General features: G+C 38.5%; 1 protein-coding gene across 1 annotated transcript in view; it reads left to right on the top strand.

The window, feature by feature from the left end:
- Positions 1 to 11988, top strand: part of KDM3A (lysine demethylase 3A) — a 31490-nt gene extending 19502 nt beyond the window's left edge. The window contains exons 13-26 of the mRNA XM_026112729.2: positions 737 to 889; positions 1101 to 1196; positions 1529 to 1656; positions 2735 to 2921; positions 3376 to 3545; positions 4344 to 4580; positions 4999 to 5170; positions 6159 to 6249; positions 6870 to 7000; positions 7814 to 7933; positions 8023 to 8162; positions 10320 to 10496; positions 10579 to 10713; positions 11230 to 11988. Of these exons, the coding sequence (XP_025968514.2) occupies positions 737 to 889; positions 1101 to 1196; positions 1529 to 1656; positions 2735 to 2921; positions 3376 to 3545; positions 4344 to 4580; positions 4999 to 5170; positions 6159 to 6249; positions 6870 to 7000; positions 7814 to 7933; positions 8023 to 8162; positions 10320 to 10496; positions 10579 to 10713; positions 11230 to 11310 (2018 nt within the window). The 3' untranslated portion in view covers positions 11311 to 11988. The remainder of the gene's footprint in view (positions 1 to 736; positions 890 to 1100; positions 1197 to 1528; positions 1657 to 2734; positions 2922 to 3375; positions 3546 to 4343; positions 4581 to 4998; positions 5171 to 6158; positions 6250 to 6869; positions 7001 to 7813; positions 7934 to 8022; positions 8163 to 10319; positions 10497 to 10578; positions 10714 to 11229) is intronic.
- The last annotated feature ends 2239 nt before the right edge of the window (positions 11989 to 14227 follow it).

Consider the following 14227-nt stretch of genomic DNA (forward strand, 5'->3'; position numbering starts at 1 on the left):
TGGTCCTCAATACCCCACCAGATCTGCAGAATTGCTGCATATCACAGATATTTCATTTTAAACTCCAGAATGGATTATTACTAGTGGAAAGCTCTAGGAAGCAGGCTACTGAATGAGGCGTGAGGTGGCTTGAGCAAGAGTGACTAGGAAGAAAGAATTTGGGATCCTTTACAAGGGAGAATCATACCAAAGCAGTAGTCCCTCAGGCAAGACTAGTAGGTAGAATCTCAAGAAGAAATGGATTTTGGAGAGCTGGCAGTTCTTTAACAAATAAGAACAAAAAGCAAAAGCAAAACTATCCCAGTGCAGTGGAAACAGCGTAGAAAAACAGCTTGGTTAAATCACAAGATTTTTTGGCCACTGAGTGTGAAAAGGAGGCCTACAGAAAGAGGAAGTGGGGTCATGTTATGGAGAGGAAATAAAAACAGGGTGAGCACAGAAAGACAAAATTAGAAAACGGAAGTATGAAATGAGTTTGCAGCTTTGCAGAGAAGGACCTGGAGGCTCTGGTGGGCAAGAAATTGAATATGGTGTTCCCCAGGTGGGTTTCTCCATGATCTGGTCCTGGTGCTGAACATCAGATGTGTCTCATCAGAAACAAGTCTGAACATGGATCCAAAAAAGAGAAAAACCTCAAATAATCCTAGTGTCATTAAAATATTCTGATGTAACTGTATTCAACATTCAAATCTTTTTGTTTGTTTGTTTAAAACTAACATTTTTGACTGATCCACAGGACAAGTAGCCTGGAAGCGTGCAGTTCGTGGAGTCCGAGAAATGTGCGATGTCTGTGACACCACAATCTTCAACCTTCATTGGGTCTGCTCCAAGTGTGGCTTTGGTGTTTGTGTGGACTGTTACAGGATGAAGAAAAAAAGCTTGCATCAAGGTGAGACTATATATTGCCTCTTCAAACAAAAAGGGGTGGGGGAAGGAAACCTGTATTTTGAATTTAAGAGGCTAACAAAGAGTCGTCTTATCAACATATGGGTCTTTGACTGGTTTTGTTTGGTATTTCAGTAATATTAGAATATCTGGCTGCTGTCCAAAGGAAGATGAAAGACATACTAATTGAACAGTTCAATGGTTGTGTTTTACAGATGATGAATCAGATACTTTCTCCTGGTTTAAATGTGTGAAGGGACAGGTACATGAACCAGAGAATTTAATGCCTACGCAAATAATTCCTGGAAAAGGTATTTTTAAATGTCTAATTGGGAGGAAAAATACTGCATGCTTTTTGCTATCTTTTGTGTGTTGTTGATACTGTACAAAGTGGGCTTTTTGAGCAATAAAGTTAGCCAGAGCTTAGTATTTATTGTCAGAAGGTTTTAGTTGAAAGACTGGAACTGTCTGTGTACTTAGTACTATTTCATTACCTTTATGAAGAAGTAGTAAAACTTAGTGTTTAGAGATGAACTGTGTTCCTGTACTATTGTTTAACTGCATAATAATATACACAAAAAGTGTTATCGAATGCTGGATGTTCTAATTAAATGTGAGCTCATTAATGATTCTTCTCCTTCAGCTCTCTATGATGTTGGTGACATTGTTCACTCTGTAAGAACAAAATGGGGAATAAAGGCAAATTGTCCTTGTGCAAATAAGCAGTTCAAGGCACTATCAAAGCCAACTCTAAAGGAGGATGCAAAACAGGTATTGCTACTGTCTCACACTATGTATGTGTAGCTGAAATATCCATAGATGGTTTGCCTCTATTTGAAGCCAATGGTAGCTGATTTTGTAGGTGGCCAATCCCAGCCATTTCTGATAAGCCCACCACATAAATTTTTATTTTTGTTCAGTAGTTGTGTTCAGTGTTCATTTGTCTGGTTCGTCTTTTTTTGAACATATTAGGGAAAAATCTTAATCTGTCACTTTGAAACACTAACATCTCAGTGATCAGTCCTTGAAAAATGATGAATGGGGCGGGTGTATTTGTTTTTTAGTAGCAAAAATAAGATTGAAGGAAACTTTTGTAAAGAACCTTCTGTTAAGAACAGACTAGTGGGAATGGCTGGAGAATCTAGGATATCCCTTGGGTCCTGGAGACTTAATACATGCGACATCAAGAAGAAAGAAGTGGGCTGGAAGAATGCTGGAACTCATAGAAGGGCTGTATGTGCGTAAGGTTCTGAGGGCTAGAGCAGTTATTTCTCTGAGGACCCTGGTGGGAAGTTTACTGCTCTTTTCTAAGAAGATCAGGTTATTTGGGTAACTAGTCTTAATTGGGCCGTGATAAGAAAAATTGTTTTGTGGATATTTGTTTATTTTATTTGTAAATGGATGTGGTATTTTCAGCTTTTGCTGTCTTTTTAAGAAAAAAAAATAGGAGCCCTAGATGCTTGTTTTAAATCTACAAAACAAGGCCTTCAGCTTAGCCCTGTTCTGAATTCTGGCTATCACTAGAATTGCCAAAGAGTGTCTTTTAAAACTGTAATTGGTTCCCAGACCAGCCCCAGAGAATGCACTTAGCAGACTCTGCTCCGTTTCCTTGTCTTGAGGGGTGACTGAATCTGTTGTCTGTGCTTAAACTCGGGAGCCCCCAATGGGCTGGATCCTAGTCTCTGGCCAATACCAAGAAACAATACCGACCTCTTGTGGAGATCAGCTATTTCATGAACCCTGAACCACACTTTTTTTTGTAAAAGAATGAAAATGCATTTGATACTGCTTATTTTCCCCTCCTTGAGTAGAGTGTGTGTTTAATCAAGTTCTCAATTTGCTTTTTCAGACCTTGGTAGCTGGAGAGAGGACTGGCTTTCAACATAACAATTTTGTCCTGGGCCCACAAGTCACTACGCATGATCCTGCTGTAAAATCAGTGATTGGAAATAAACAAACTACTTCAGTAAATACTTCCCCTTCGTTAAGTTGGCTATCAAATTTAACAAGTGGAAATGTGAATAAAGAAAACAAAGGTATGTGCATAACCAGTGAAAAGTAAACTCTTTGTGGCTGTTGGTCAGAAAAATATAGATCAGACCCAGCAATATCTTGCACTGAGGATGATTTTATCTGCCTGCTGGGATGGGAGTTCAGTGCCTGTATTGTGAAACTGTTCCGTGGCAATGACTTGGAGTAAAACTTGACAGGGTTAGTGTATCAGTACTGAAAGTTGGATTAACATCACAATGATGCAAGTATTTTTGAAAGTTCAGTTTGAGAAGATAATTATTTTAAAATGTGAGCTTTGAAAACTTTGAAGTCTTTAAGAAAGCTATGCAGATGAAATATTTCCTCTGTATATATTGAGGAAATGTATGCATCTATATATAAAGAGGAAAAAATATGAAAATACAAAACATGTACTTGTTGTGGTTCAGAGGATTAATCCTTGCTTCAGTTTCAGAAGTGTTCTTTTCTTCGTTGCAGAGAAACTCCTCATCCCTATTTCAAAGAATGAAAATAAGCCTCTTCAGACACTCCCTAGTTTAGCTAAGCCTGCTACGGCCTTGCAGACGTTCAACAGTGCAATATTAACACCTGTGAGCAACAATAACACAGGTTTCTTGCGGAATCTGTTGAACTCCTCTGGAGGAAAGGTACATGAAAGTTTTTGGTTTACTGGTTTGACTTGTTATCAAGCTTTGGTTACTACTCTTCTAAGCCTATAATCAGCTTCCTTGGACATTTGTCAGAGTAGTAATATTCTCTCTCTTCAGCTGGGAAAATGGATGTTGTGTTGTGTGTGCTACAGCACTCCAGTTAGTGCCTTCTGGAACGACAGCTTAATGGTGCTATCAGCAAATCTAACTTGGTGAGGGGCTGGGAACGAAGTGATAATGCAGATAAACTTACTCAGGATAGTGTCTGGCAGACACATTGATCAACATGTTTATTAGATGGTCTCCTTTTCAAAAGAAGTGTCAAGGAACTTACAGGTGGAACTGAAAACCTTTTCCTCTGAGTGGGTAGCTGTCTTTGGAAACGCAGTTTGCAGACTGGTTCACTTCCGATGTTCCTGGGCTTTGTTTGCTCTTACAGATATGATTTCAAAATGGTGGGGTAGAATGTTGGTCTTGCGTCCTGTTACATGCTGCATTTCAGTTTTCTGCAGTGTTGCTGAAATGTAAATCAGAGCAGAATTTCTTATGTCAAAATGCTGTAGACCAAGTGTGAGCAATTGCATTGGCATTTAATGATGATGATGAGTTTCTAGAGAACAGATGTTTTACAGGTTTTTGTTTCTCTACACGATTGTGAGTTCAGTTTAAAAAACTTGAAAGTGGCAAATATTTTTTGCAATATTAAATGTATGGATTCTTAAACTCCGAGGTGCAAGGGACAGGTAATAGAAAACTATACCAACTTTTTTGTTTTCTCTTCTTTCTCTAAATCAGACAGACAATGGACTCAAGAGTACACCCAAAATCCTTGATGACATTTTTGCTTCCCTGGTGCAAAATAGAACCATTACAGATTTACCTAAGAAACCTCAAGGATTGACTATAAAGCCTACTATAATGGGGTTTGATACACCCCACTACTGGTTATGTGATAACCGCTTGCTGTGTCTTCAAGATCCCAACAATGAAAGTAATTGGAATGTCTTCAGGGAATGCTGGAAGCAGGGACAGGTATTTAAGGCTTTCTGCTTTCTCCATTTTCAATTTATGCGCTTTGCGCTTCAATTGAAGGGCAGTACCAGCTTACTGCAACGATAAGTAACAGTGTAAAATTTCATAACATGTAATACCTGAGCACTGTTCAATAAAAAGATTCTTGGATGAAAGGAAATATTTTACTGTTTGAAATCAGTTTCTAAATACAATGCTGAATTTTTGGCTCTGCATAAAAAGGTGCTTTGTGGCTTGAAACAATGGATGACCAAACACAATTCTGGTATGTCAGGCTGAGCATTCATTTTGCAAAATACAGCATTTGCAAAGTGCCTGTGTTTAGATGTTCTATACTTTTCATGCACTGTCTGTTCTGGTTGGATGAAGAATTTTTGATGTTTAATAATTCTCCAATATATATTCTTCTTCTTCATAGCCTGTAATGGTGTCAGGAGTACATCACAAATTAAATGCAGAACTCTGGAGACCAGAGTCCTTTAGGAAGGAATTTGGCCAACAGGAAGTAGATTTGGTTAACTGCAGGACCAATGAAATTATCACTGGTGCTACTGTAGGGGATTTCTGGGATGGATTTGAAGATATTTCAAGTAAGTAGCATAAATTTATTGTTACATTTCAATGGATAAGATACTCAGCAACAGTAATCTCTCCCTAACATAAATTTGTCATCCTTTAGCAGCCTAGAGCAGCATACAAAGATGTTCCAGGCTTTCTCAACACCCTGAAGTACAGTGTGTCTGCGATGTATTTTCACCATGCAGGCTTGCAGGGCAATTCACTGGATAGAAATTTTGTCAGTCTTTATTTGAGGACTCTCCTTCAGGAGCGTGCTTGGCTGTGCTTAGTCTTTTGGGGAAACATTCTCAGAAAGTTTGGGATTTCCCTAGCCAAGAAGTTCAGCTTTCAGCTTTTTGCCCAGTTGAGTAAAGCGTAGAAAAGCATGCATAGGAGTTGACATGCACAGGGTTGGATTTTGCTGTTATAACTTCCAGGTGCCTTTTTGTTCTTAAGGAACTAAAGTTACCCTGAGGAAAAAATGACTTAGGGGCAGCATGAGGGTTGACTTTGTTTTTGCTTCTGGGAACAAACTTTTTCAGGGAGAATTAATACCTACCATGGCACCTGGGGTTCTGTGGTAGTCTTTGCATTAATTTTATCTGCTTCATCTGTTTGTGTGACTAAAAATTCTGGAATTTGGTACTTGAGGCAGAAAAAGAGTGGGAGCTGGAAGGCTCACTTCTGCCTTTAGTTTCTGTTACCTGAGCCTCAAAGAGGTTTGGCTTTATCGTTAACTACTCTAGCCTCAAACACAAAGTATTTGCCTAAACTAAATTTTAGGAAATACTTGGGGGTGGGGGTAAAGGCCACATACCTAGTCTAAAAACTTCTTGTTGTCATGATGAATTTGTCATGGCATTAATACCTGACTCTGGTGTTGGGGAAACATGCATTGTATTGGTTCTACATGAATAGTTGTGGAAGGAACATGACTTTAAACTAAGATAAGAATTTCTTTACCTTGATTCTTTGTATTTTGAGTTATACAAAGTATTAAAAACTAACATTTGACAATAGGCCGCCTGAGAACAGAAGAAGGAGAGCCAATGGTGCTGAAGCTTAAAGACTGGCCTCCAGGAGAAGACTTCAGAGACATGATGCCTTCACGGTATGAATTTACAAAGAAACTGTTCATCATTTGTTCGATACAACCTCCAAAATGACAGAATTCAGGAATACTGTTACATTTTAACACCTGCTTCAGCTTTAAGAAGCAGTAGTAGTTCACATGTGAACCACTTTCTTTGTCAAAGATGCCTGGCATAGCTGTGAATGCTAAGTAAGTTTTATGACAAAATGGGTGTGTAGCTCATTGTGCATATTGTCAAGTAAAGTGAATGCCTGGAGTTGCTAATGATTGATTAAACTTTTTGAAACTTTTTAAAAGCATGAATCATTTTAAAATCTAAAGCTCAGTTGAAGCTTATTTTTTGCCAATCTTATTGAAGTGTTCTGACTTGTACTGTGTGGTATTGAGATAATGACACAAGGAAATAGCATCAAAGTTTCAGTATGCATTATTTCAGTTTAAAAATTTCCTTATCTACCATAGTGCTATGTGTTGCCCATTTTGTCCCTCTTTCATGATGTACCATTGCCCAATAAACCTTTTGGGGAAGAGAGTACTGTTTCTTGACTGAAGAAAGCTTTGGTTGCTGTCACTTTTAGTCTGCATGCTGAATTTTAGTTGTCATTTCATAACATTAAATTGTGCTGTATTACTTCTAGGTTTGATGACTTGATGAAAAATATTCCATTGCCAGAATACACTAGAAGAGGTGGCAAGCTCAACCTTGCCTCTCGACTTCCCAGTTATTTTGTACGACCAGATTTGGGCCCCAAGATGTACAATGCATATGGTAAGTAATTTTTTTCTTTTTTACTGTAAAAGTCATGCTGTCCCTGCGTTAAGAATTTAAACCTACTATAAATTAAATGAATTCTTGCTCTTGTAGACAATTTGATTAATCCCATTGATCCCCAAACTTTAATTTTGGCTTGCTCATAGGAACTGGTGAGGCCCAGAGGTTTAGCTGATGTTAGCAGAATTTTTTGTCTAGAATTGTCAAGCTAATAATACTTACCCCCAGTCTTTCAAAGGACTTGCTCTGTGTGTGTGTGTCTGTACTGCTGCCCATGTGTATTTGCTATTCTGTTACTTCTAAGATATTTCTTCTTTTTGAGCTGTGTCATTTATGATTGCCCTCTTGCGGGGCAATTCTTTCCAAGGCTTATTGGTCTGCGGCTGCTCAAAAGGTGCTTAAACCTTTAAGCTTAGTCACGGCTAGTAAAGAGATCATGACTAGTAAATATTATAGCACAATAGTTATTAGTACAGCTGCCTTTAGGTGTTTCTGAGAATACTTCTAAAACTGCTATAGGAACCTTTTTTTAGCAAGACTTAACCATGATTTTTATATAACACACAGGCTGGGTGTGAATACAGATGGGTGTGTCAGCCTGTAAACTTAACCTTATTTGCATTTTCCCAAGTGGTGGGGCAAAGGCCTGGCAGAGATCTCTTGATCCTGGATCATGATATTGCAGTCATTTGCTGAGGAAAATAAGAGCCCTTCAGGTTTTTCAGATAGTGCTCCTTAGAGTGAGTGGAAAGAGGTGGTTCTTTCTTGTTGACCCACTAATATGTTGGCCGCACTTCCATTTCCTTTCAGGCTTAATAACACCAGAGGATAGAAAATATGGCACAACAAACCTCCATTTAGATGTGTCTGATGCAGCTAATGTTATGGTTTATGTGGGTATCCCCAAAGGACAGGTTGATCAAGAAGAAGGTAAAGTCTTTATTGTGTTTGGTAGGCTTTATTTCTGTGGGTGGAAGAAAGGTCCTTTGGTGTAACTGCTTGTGTCTACTCTGTAACAGAAGTGCTTAGAACCATACAAGACGGTGACTCTGATGAATTGACAATTAAGCGTTTTACTGAAAGTCGAGAAAAACCTGGAGCTCTGTGGCACATTTATGCTGCTAAAGATACAGAGAAGATCCGGGAATTCCTTAAAAAGGTAGGCTGTTATATCTGAAAAACTAATCTTATGTCTGTGTAGACATGCAAACATGTATGTATCCTTTGACTTTTTTCCTTCTTTCGCAGCTGGTATAGAAACTTGAAACAAATGTACTTGGGTTGTATTCAAGAGAGAAACTCTGTGGCACTATGAATCTTGTAGGATATCAAGAGGGTCGGGAGTTGAAGCCTGAAATTGTCCTGTATTTAGATATGTTGCTTTTTCCCATGCTTTTTTACAATACAAGAAAACACATTGCTTAAATTTAATCCAGCTGTATTCTTGTTAGTTAAATAAAAATGCATTTTAAACTAAATCTTAGAAAAAAATTAGGGAGAAAAAAGGAAAGAACAAGAGAACTTGTATGCCACACATATTGCTCTGACATCTCTTAAGAACACCCTTCATGTACATTTTTTTTGTCTTCTGAGTTTTGGATTGAAGGATGGGGGGGAATAGATGTTTTGTGTGATGTTTTCATGGGAGGGAAATGGTTTAATGGAGTAAAAAGAGATCATCATCCAAAAGGTCTTGTTTCAGCATTTAAATTCACCATAAATAGTCCAGAGTTCCTGGCTGCCTTAATGCTGGAACTTCTTTGGTGCACTAACGGTGTAAAAAGGTAATATTTTAATAAATAAATGGGATGGATAAATGGGATGATCTGAACAACTATTGGCCCTGTCAGGACAGTATCAGCCTGACCATTGTCTTGGGTAGAATTTTAATGGAGAACCTGGTAAGATGTGATACTGAATTTGATAAGCATCGGTGTTTTGCATTTTGACACCTATCTCACCTATATGAATACCTATGAATATCTCTCTAAACTCTGGGAGATGTTTCAGAAGTCCTTACCTTACTACTACTAGTCATTAAGGTGTTCTTGCTTAAGACTACAAGATTGAAGTGCTGTTAAGAAAACGGGGGTTCTTTTGTCTGACTACTGTAAGATGTTAATCAAATTTTCCCCTTTTCTCAGACTGATAAGGTTGATGTAGGCATTTCATCTGGTGTTGTGCATCATCTTGATTTTAGGAAATGGAATAAGAAAGCTGCCCCTGATTTTAGGTTGTATTTTCTTCCTTATTGCAATTCAAATCCATTTTTTCTTATTCCCAGTGCACAAAGAACAGATTATTGGTGGGGTGGGGAGGGGTTGGAGGGGTTGGCTTTTGTGTGCTTTTATAGCAGTGTCTCACTTGAGCAGTCTTAATTTCTCTTTAGTCTTCCTGGTCTGGATCAAACATCCTCCTCTTTCTTTCAACACAGATCATGTTTTCTAGACCTCTGATCATTCTTTTAACTCCTTTCTGGACTTGTTTCAGTTTGGTTTTTATCTTTATTGAAATCTGGTTCTCAATGCTGGAATCTGATACTGCAGCTGAGGCCTTACTACAACAGAGTAGTATAAATACTGCTGCTTGTCTTGTGTATGTCACTGTGTAACTGAGATTCTGTCAGACTTTTCTTTAAGGGAACTCAGGTTTGGGATTATGTTGCATTGTCCCAGCTTCTTTCTGCAGAACCATTGCCTAACCAGTCACTTTGTCATGTATTTAGGCAGATGATTTTTTTTATACTTAATAGCCCTATTTTTTTTGACGCTCTTTCCCTTGCCCCCTAAATTTCTCTAAAATGCCTTTAGTGCCTCTCAGCCTGATACTTTGTAAAAATATAGTGAGCATCCTCTATTTTAGTCAGTGAAAACACTAACTAGTGCTGGCCTCAAGACAAACACCTGCTGAGTTCCACGCTCATTGTGTTTTTTCTAGTTCATAGCTGTAGTACTGCAGGAGTATTGACCCCATATATGACAGTGGTTCCCACTGTGAACACATGTGAGTCACTTAACCCTTCTGCTTCTACTTTCTTACTGTAAATTGCGATTACTTGCATTTATTATATGCCCCTTTGCAATGCTTGTGCAAAGCAAAGTGTCCAGGCTATTAATCAGACAGTGGAAATGGAAAATGAGGCAGCCTTGACAAATTAATGAAGAATTGAGTAAGAATCTAAAGCTTTTATTGTAACTTAAACTGAATACATGATGCAAGTCACAATCTGGCATGTGTGCATATGTAATACCATAGATGCATCTTGATTATATATACCAATCTTACTGGATATTGTCCTGTGATTGATTTTTTTCAGGTTGCTGAAGAACAAGGTCAAGAAAATCCTGTAGATCATGATCCTATTCATGATCAAAGTTGGTACTTGGACCGATCTCTAAGGAAACGTCTCCATCAAGAGTATGGAGTTCAAGGCTGGGCTATTGTACAGTTTCTAGGAGATGTAGTTTTCATTCCAGCGGGAGCTCCACATCAGGTAAGAACCAATGACACTGTGACAGACTGACCACTTAGGCAGACTTTTCTACATATGGCTAATCTTTGTTTGTTCTCTTTAGGTTCATAATTTGTACAGTTGTATTAAAGTTGCAGAAGACTTTGTATCCCCAGAGCATGTCAAACATTGCTTCTGGCTCACTCAGGAATTTAGGTATCTGTCACATACGCATACAAACCATGAAGATAAATTGCAGGTAACTTGCCAATATTTATGGTCAACCCTGCCCCTCCCCTCCCCCCCCTTTCCATAAAGTGAAAACTTAGTCCTTAGGTTGTATGGGTAGCTAAAACTGCTTTCATGTTCTAATCAGCTTTAATGTATTGGACTTTGAAGAGGAATTTCTCTAGGCTTTTGAACTGTTGCAGATTTTTAGTAGCTAAGTTCTAAGGAGGCATTGTGATACTTCTCCTGAATTTCTTTTGAAGTGTTTCTTCCACTTCTGTGTTTTTGTCTAGCTGAACCCACTATATTCTCCTTAGGCTACAAAGTTTACAGCTTTTATCTTGTTAGAATTTGAACCCAGTTTTCCCAGTGGGTGATTTTAAGTGAAGTTCATTTAAATGAGTGCCTTTAAACTGAAAGGAGAGCAGAATGGGATGTGTAGAAGGTGGGAGGGATGTGAAGTGTTTTCTGTATGTCAGAATCTCTCAAACTGACCCTAACCATGCTGTTGAGTTTAAAAACTAAATGCCATTTCTTTTCCTGCTAGGTGAAGAATGTCATATACCATGCTGTTAAAGACGCAGTTGGGATACTGAGAGCTAACGAATCCAGCCTTAGCAGACCATAAAGTAGAAAGCCTTAACCACACACTATGAAACAGAAGCGTTGGCAGCTGTTTTAACTATTCAGTCAGGACCTCTGTGGACTTTGAGATTATATGAATGTTACCTCATCTTCCTTTCAGCAGTACCAGAGGATTGTGGTACTATATTCTGTGTATTCTTCCAATGTTTACAAACCTGATATGTATATGTAGTAATATGTATGGACTGTGGCATACTGTGAATGCTCAGTTGCAATAGAACTTTATATGGAGTTACTCTCCAAACTGTACAAAATACCTCCTATAGGACTGTCGGAAACTATTCCAAATTACTCATTTGAAAAATATTATTCAAGACATGTTGTAAAGCTCCAATTTTTTAAATTTTATTTTGGGGTGGGAGGAATTATGAAGCCACCCAATTTAATAACCTATTTACATAAAAATAAACTGAGAATGCAGTTCTGAAATTTCACATTAACATAGAACTAGCATTTAAAAGTAGCTTTAAGCTATTGTATAGTAACATAGAGATGGGGGGTTAACCATCTTTAGGTAAATGTATTTAAATTTCTAAATGTTAAAAAAAAAACCCTTTTAATCAAAAAATGTCTTCTGTTTGAAACTGATCTTTAATTTGAACTGATGTTTGATTCTCTGGTTTTTAACACTGAATGGTCTACATAAAATTCTTCTATTTCAGATACTGTTCCTTGCCCGGCTTCTTCCATTGACTGTTCAGACTGATTAATTTGATGCAATGCTTTGAAATGCAAAAGCAAATTGTTTATCTTACTCTTTGTCTGCTTTTAAGAAAAATCTGAATGCTTACGGTATTGAATTTAGCGATAATTCTGTGCGTAGCTTTTTCTAATTAACCAAAGTGTGGCTTAGCTGGATTACTGCTTCTCAGCCAATACTGGCACTATAGTCTGCATCAAATGAGATGTACAACTTCAGTCTTTAAAAGGCACTCTGCTCTAAAAACTGTTTAGAGCGAAATTGGAAGCATCATAAATTTTAAAACAGGCAAAGGGATCAAGAGTGGGAAAGGGTATCTTTCATCTAACAAGGTTAGCCAAGATAAAACTAGCCTTCTGGTTTTTAAGGTCCTTTTCAGCAACTGAAATAATACACTGGATAGCTGTTGTAAAGAGCCAGGCAGGAAGGGAACCTCATAGTTAGCCAAAAGTCAAAACTCTGTAAATTCTTCTTCCCATGCTACTATACCTGCTACTAATAAGCAGCATAAATTGTTCCAAGTCTGTTTCAGGTAATAGTCTTTATTTTGGAACAATTTCTTCTTCTGTGTTCAGCATCTGAAATGAAGCTGAGCCTGTTTTGACTTGCACGGAATAAGTCTCTTAAGTTAGAATAAAATGGCCCCATAAAAAGTTTGTCTACTGTGAATAGGCAGCTTGTTCCCTCATCGTGTCAAAACTGAGACAAAAGCAAACACCCTGAAGAACTAAAGAAGCAAAACAAAAACATAAATTGACTGTGGCTGTGGGTTGCGTGTGCTGCTCCTCTGATTGGGGGTGCCACCCTCGACAGCCTGGCCCGCTATGTGTTTGTATCTTCCCTAAGCCTGTCTTGCTCCAGTGGAGGTGATCTTGTTTGTGAGGTCTGTGGATCTTACATGTTTAAGTAACTTTACAAATTGAGGTAGCCAGTGGCTCTGGCTTCACGTTTCGACTGTGTATGAGGCATATTCAGCAGCATAAGAAAAATGCTACAATGCTGGGTGAAGAATTCAGGCAGCTGTGAGATGGTATAAGTGCACTGGTATTGCTCCTCGTGCAGGCACAAATGATCCAGTTCATTTAGTATGGGCTAGTTTTAATGCTGTTTAAACACTTGCAGGTCTTTGCTGTGTTTAGGTAGAACTTCCCTGCATTTCCACTTGCTGAGAGCTCTAGCTGCTAGTGAATAGCCTGGCCTGTTTCGAGTTGCTTCAGCCGGCTTCTGTAAGGAAAAACAATAAAATGCTGATTTGGCACTTTGTGCTTGAACAGTTTAGTATCCTTAAAGACAAGGCAATGCTTTAGCTAAAACATCTTTTTTTTTCTTTTCTTGCAGTAGCAAGTGCAAAGTAAATAGACTGCTTTATTTTAACTGCTTTTTTTGGATCCTGTTAGAGTACTTGTGAGGAGCTGGCATAAAAGAATTTCAGCTCCCAGCAAGTGAAATGAGTCGTGTGTATATGTAGAGACCTGTTGTTGAAGCTGGATTTTGAACTTTCTTGCTGTTACTCAATCTATTCCTATGCTGTCTTTTAGCTAAAATTTTACTGCTTTTCCAGTGCTTTTCTCCTCATTCTGATCTGTCTTCTCCGGCTTGTTAAGACCACAAGAAACAAGCTGCCCTGTTTGTCCATCTTCTGTTGTTTGTCTTAGATGGAACACTTGAGAGTTAGATGATCAGATTTGTGCACAACCCTTACACAGCAGTTATGGCTATTTTGACTGTTGAGGCTGTGCCTGTTGAAATGTTCCTGTATCTGTCACCTGCATCTGCCACCTGCTGGCATGAAGGTGAACTGTGCTCGTCTCCTTGCTTTTCATGGTTGAAACTGGAACCTGCTGGGTAACATCCAGGTTCCTGTTTGTGTGGCTTGTCTGTTCTTGCACCCTTACTGTTGCAAAACAGTTAGTTTTAGGGTTAGTTTTCTTTTGGTAAGTCCTCCATAAAAGTAGTTTCCTTTGCTTGTGAAGTTCTCGGAGGACTGATATGTTCAGGTGAGAGACAAATGAAATAGTTACTTTACTTTGCAAACTGCCTTTTGTGAGTCTAGACATTACCCTTCCCTAAGTGCTCCTCTTCAGACAGAAGTACTTCATCTGCCATGTTGTACCACCCAAAGAGACTGGGCTGTGAGAAGAGGAAAGCAAAACCTGTGATTTGTGCATTATTTTATTAGTGCTGTCAGCCTGTCTCCCAG

The sequence above is a fragment of the Dromaius novaehollandiae genome, chromosome 4 (genome assembly GCF_036370855.1).
Source record: "Dromaius novaehollandiae isolate bDroNov1 chromosome 4, bDroNov1.hap1, whole genome shotgun sequence".
Classification (NCBI taxonomy): domain Eukaryota; kingdom Metazoa; phylum Chordata; class Aves; order Casuariiformes; family Dromaiidae; genus Dromaius; species Dromaius novaehollandiae.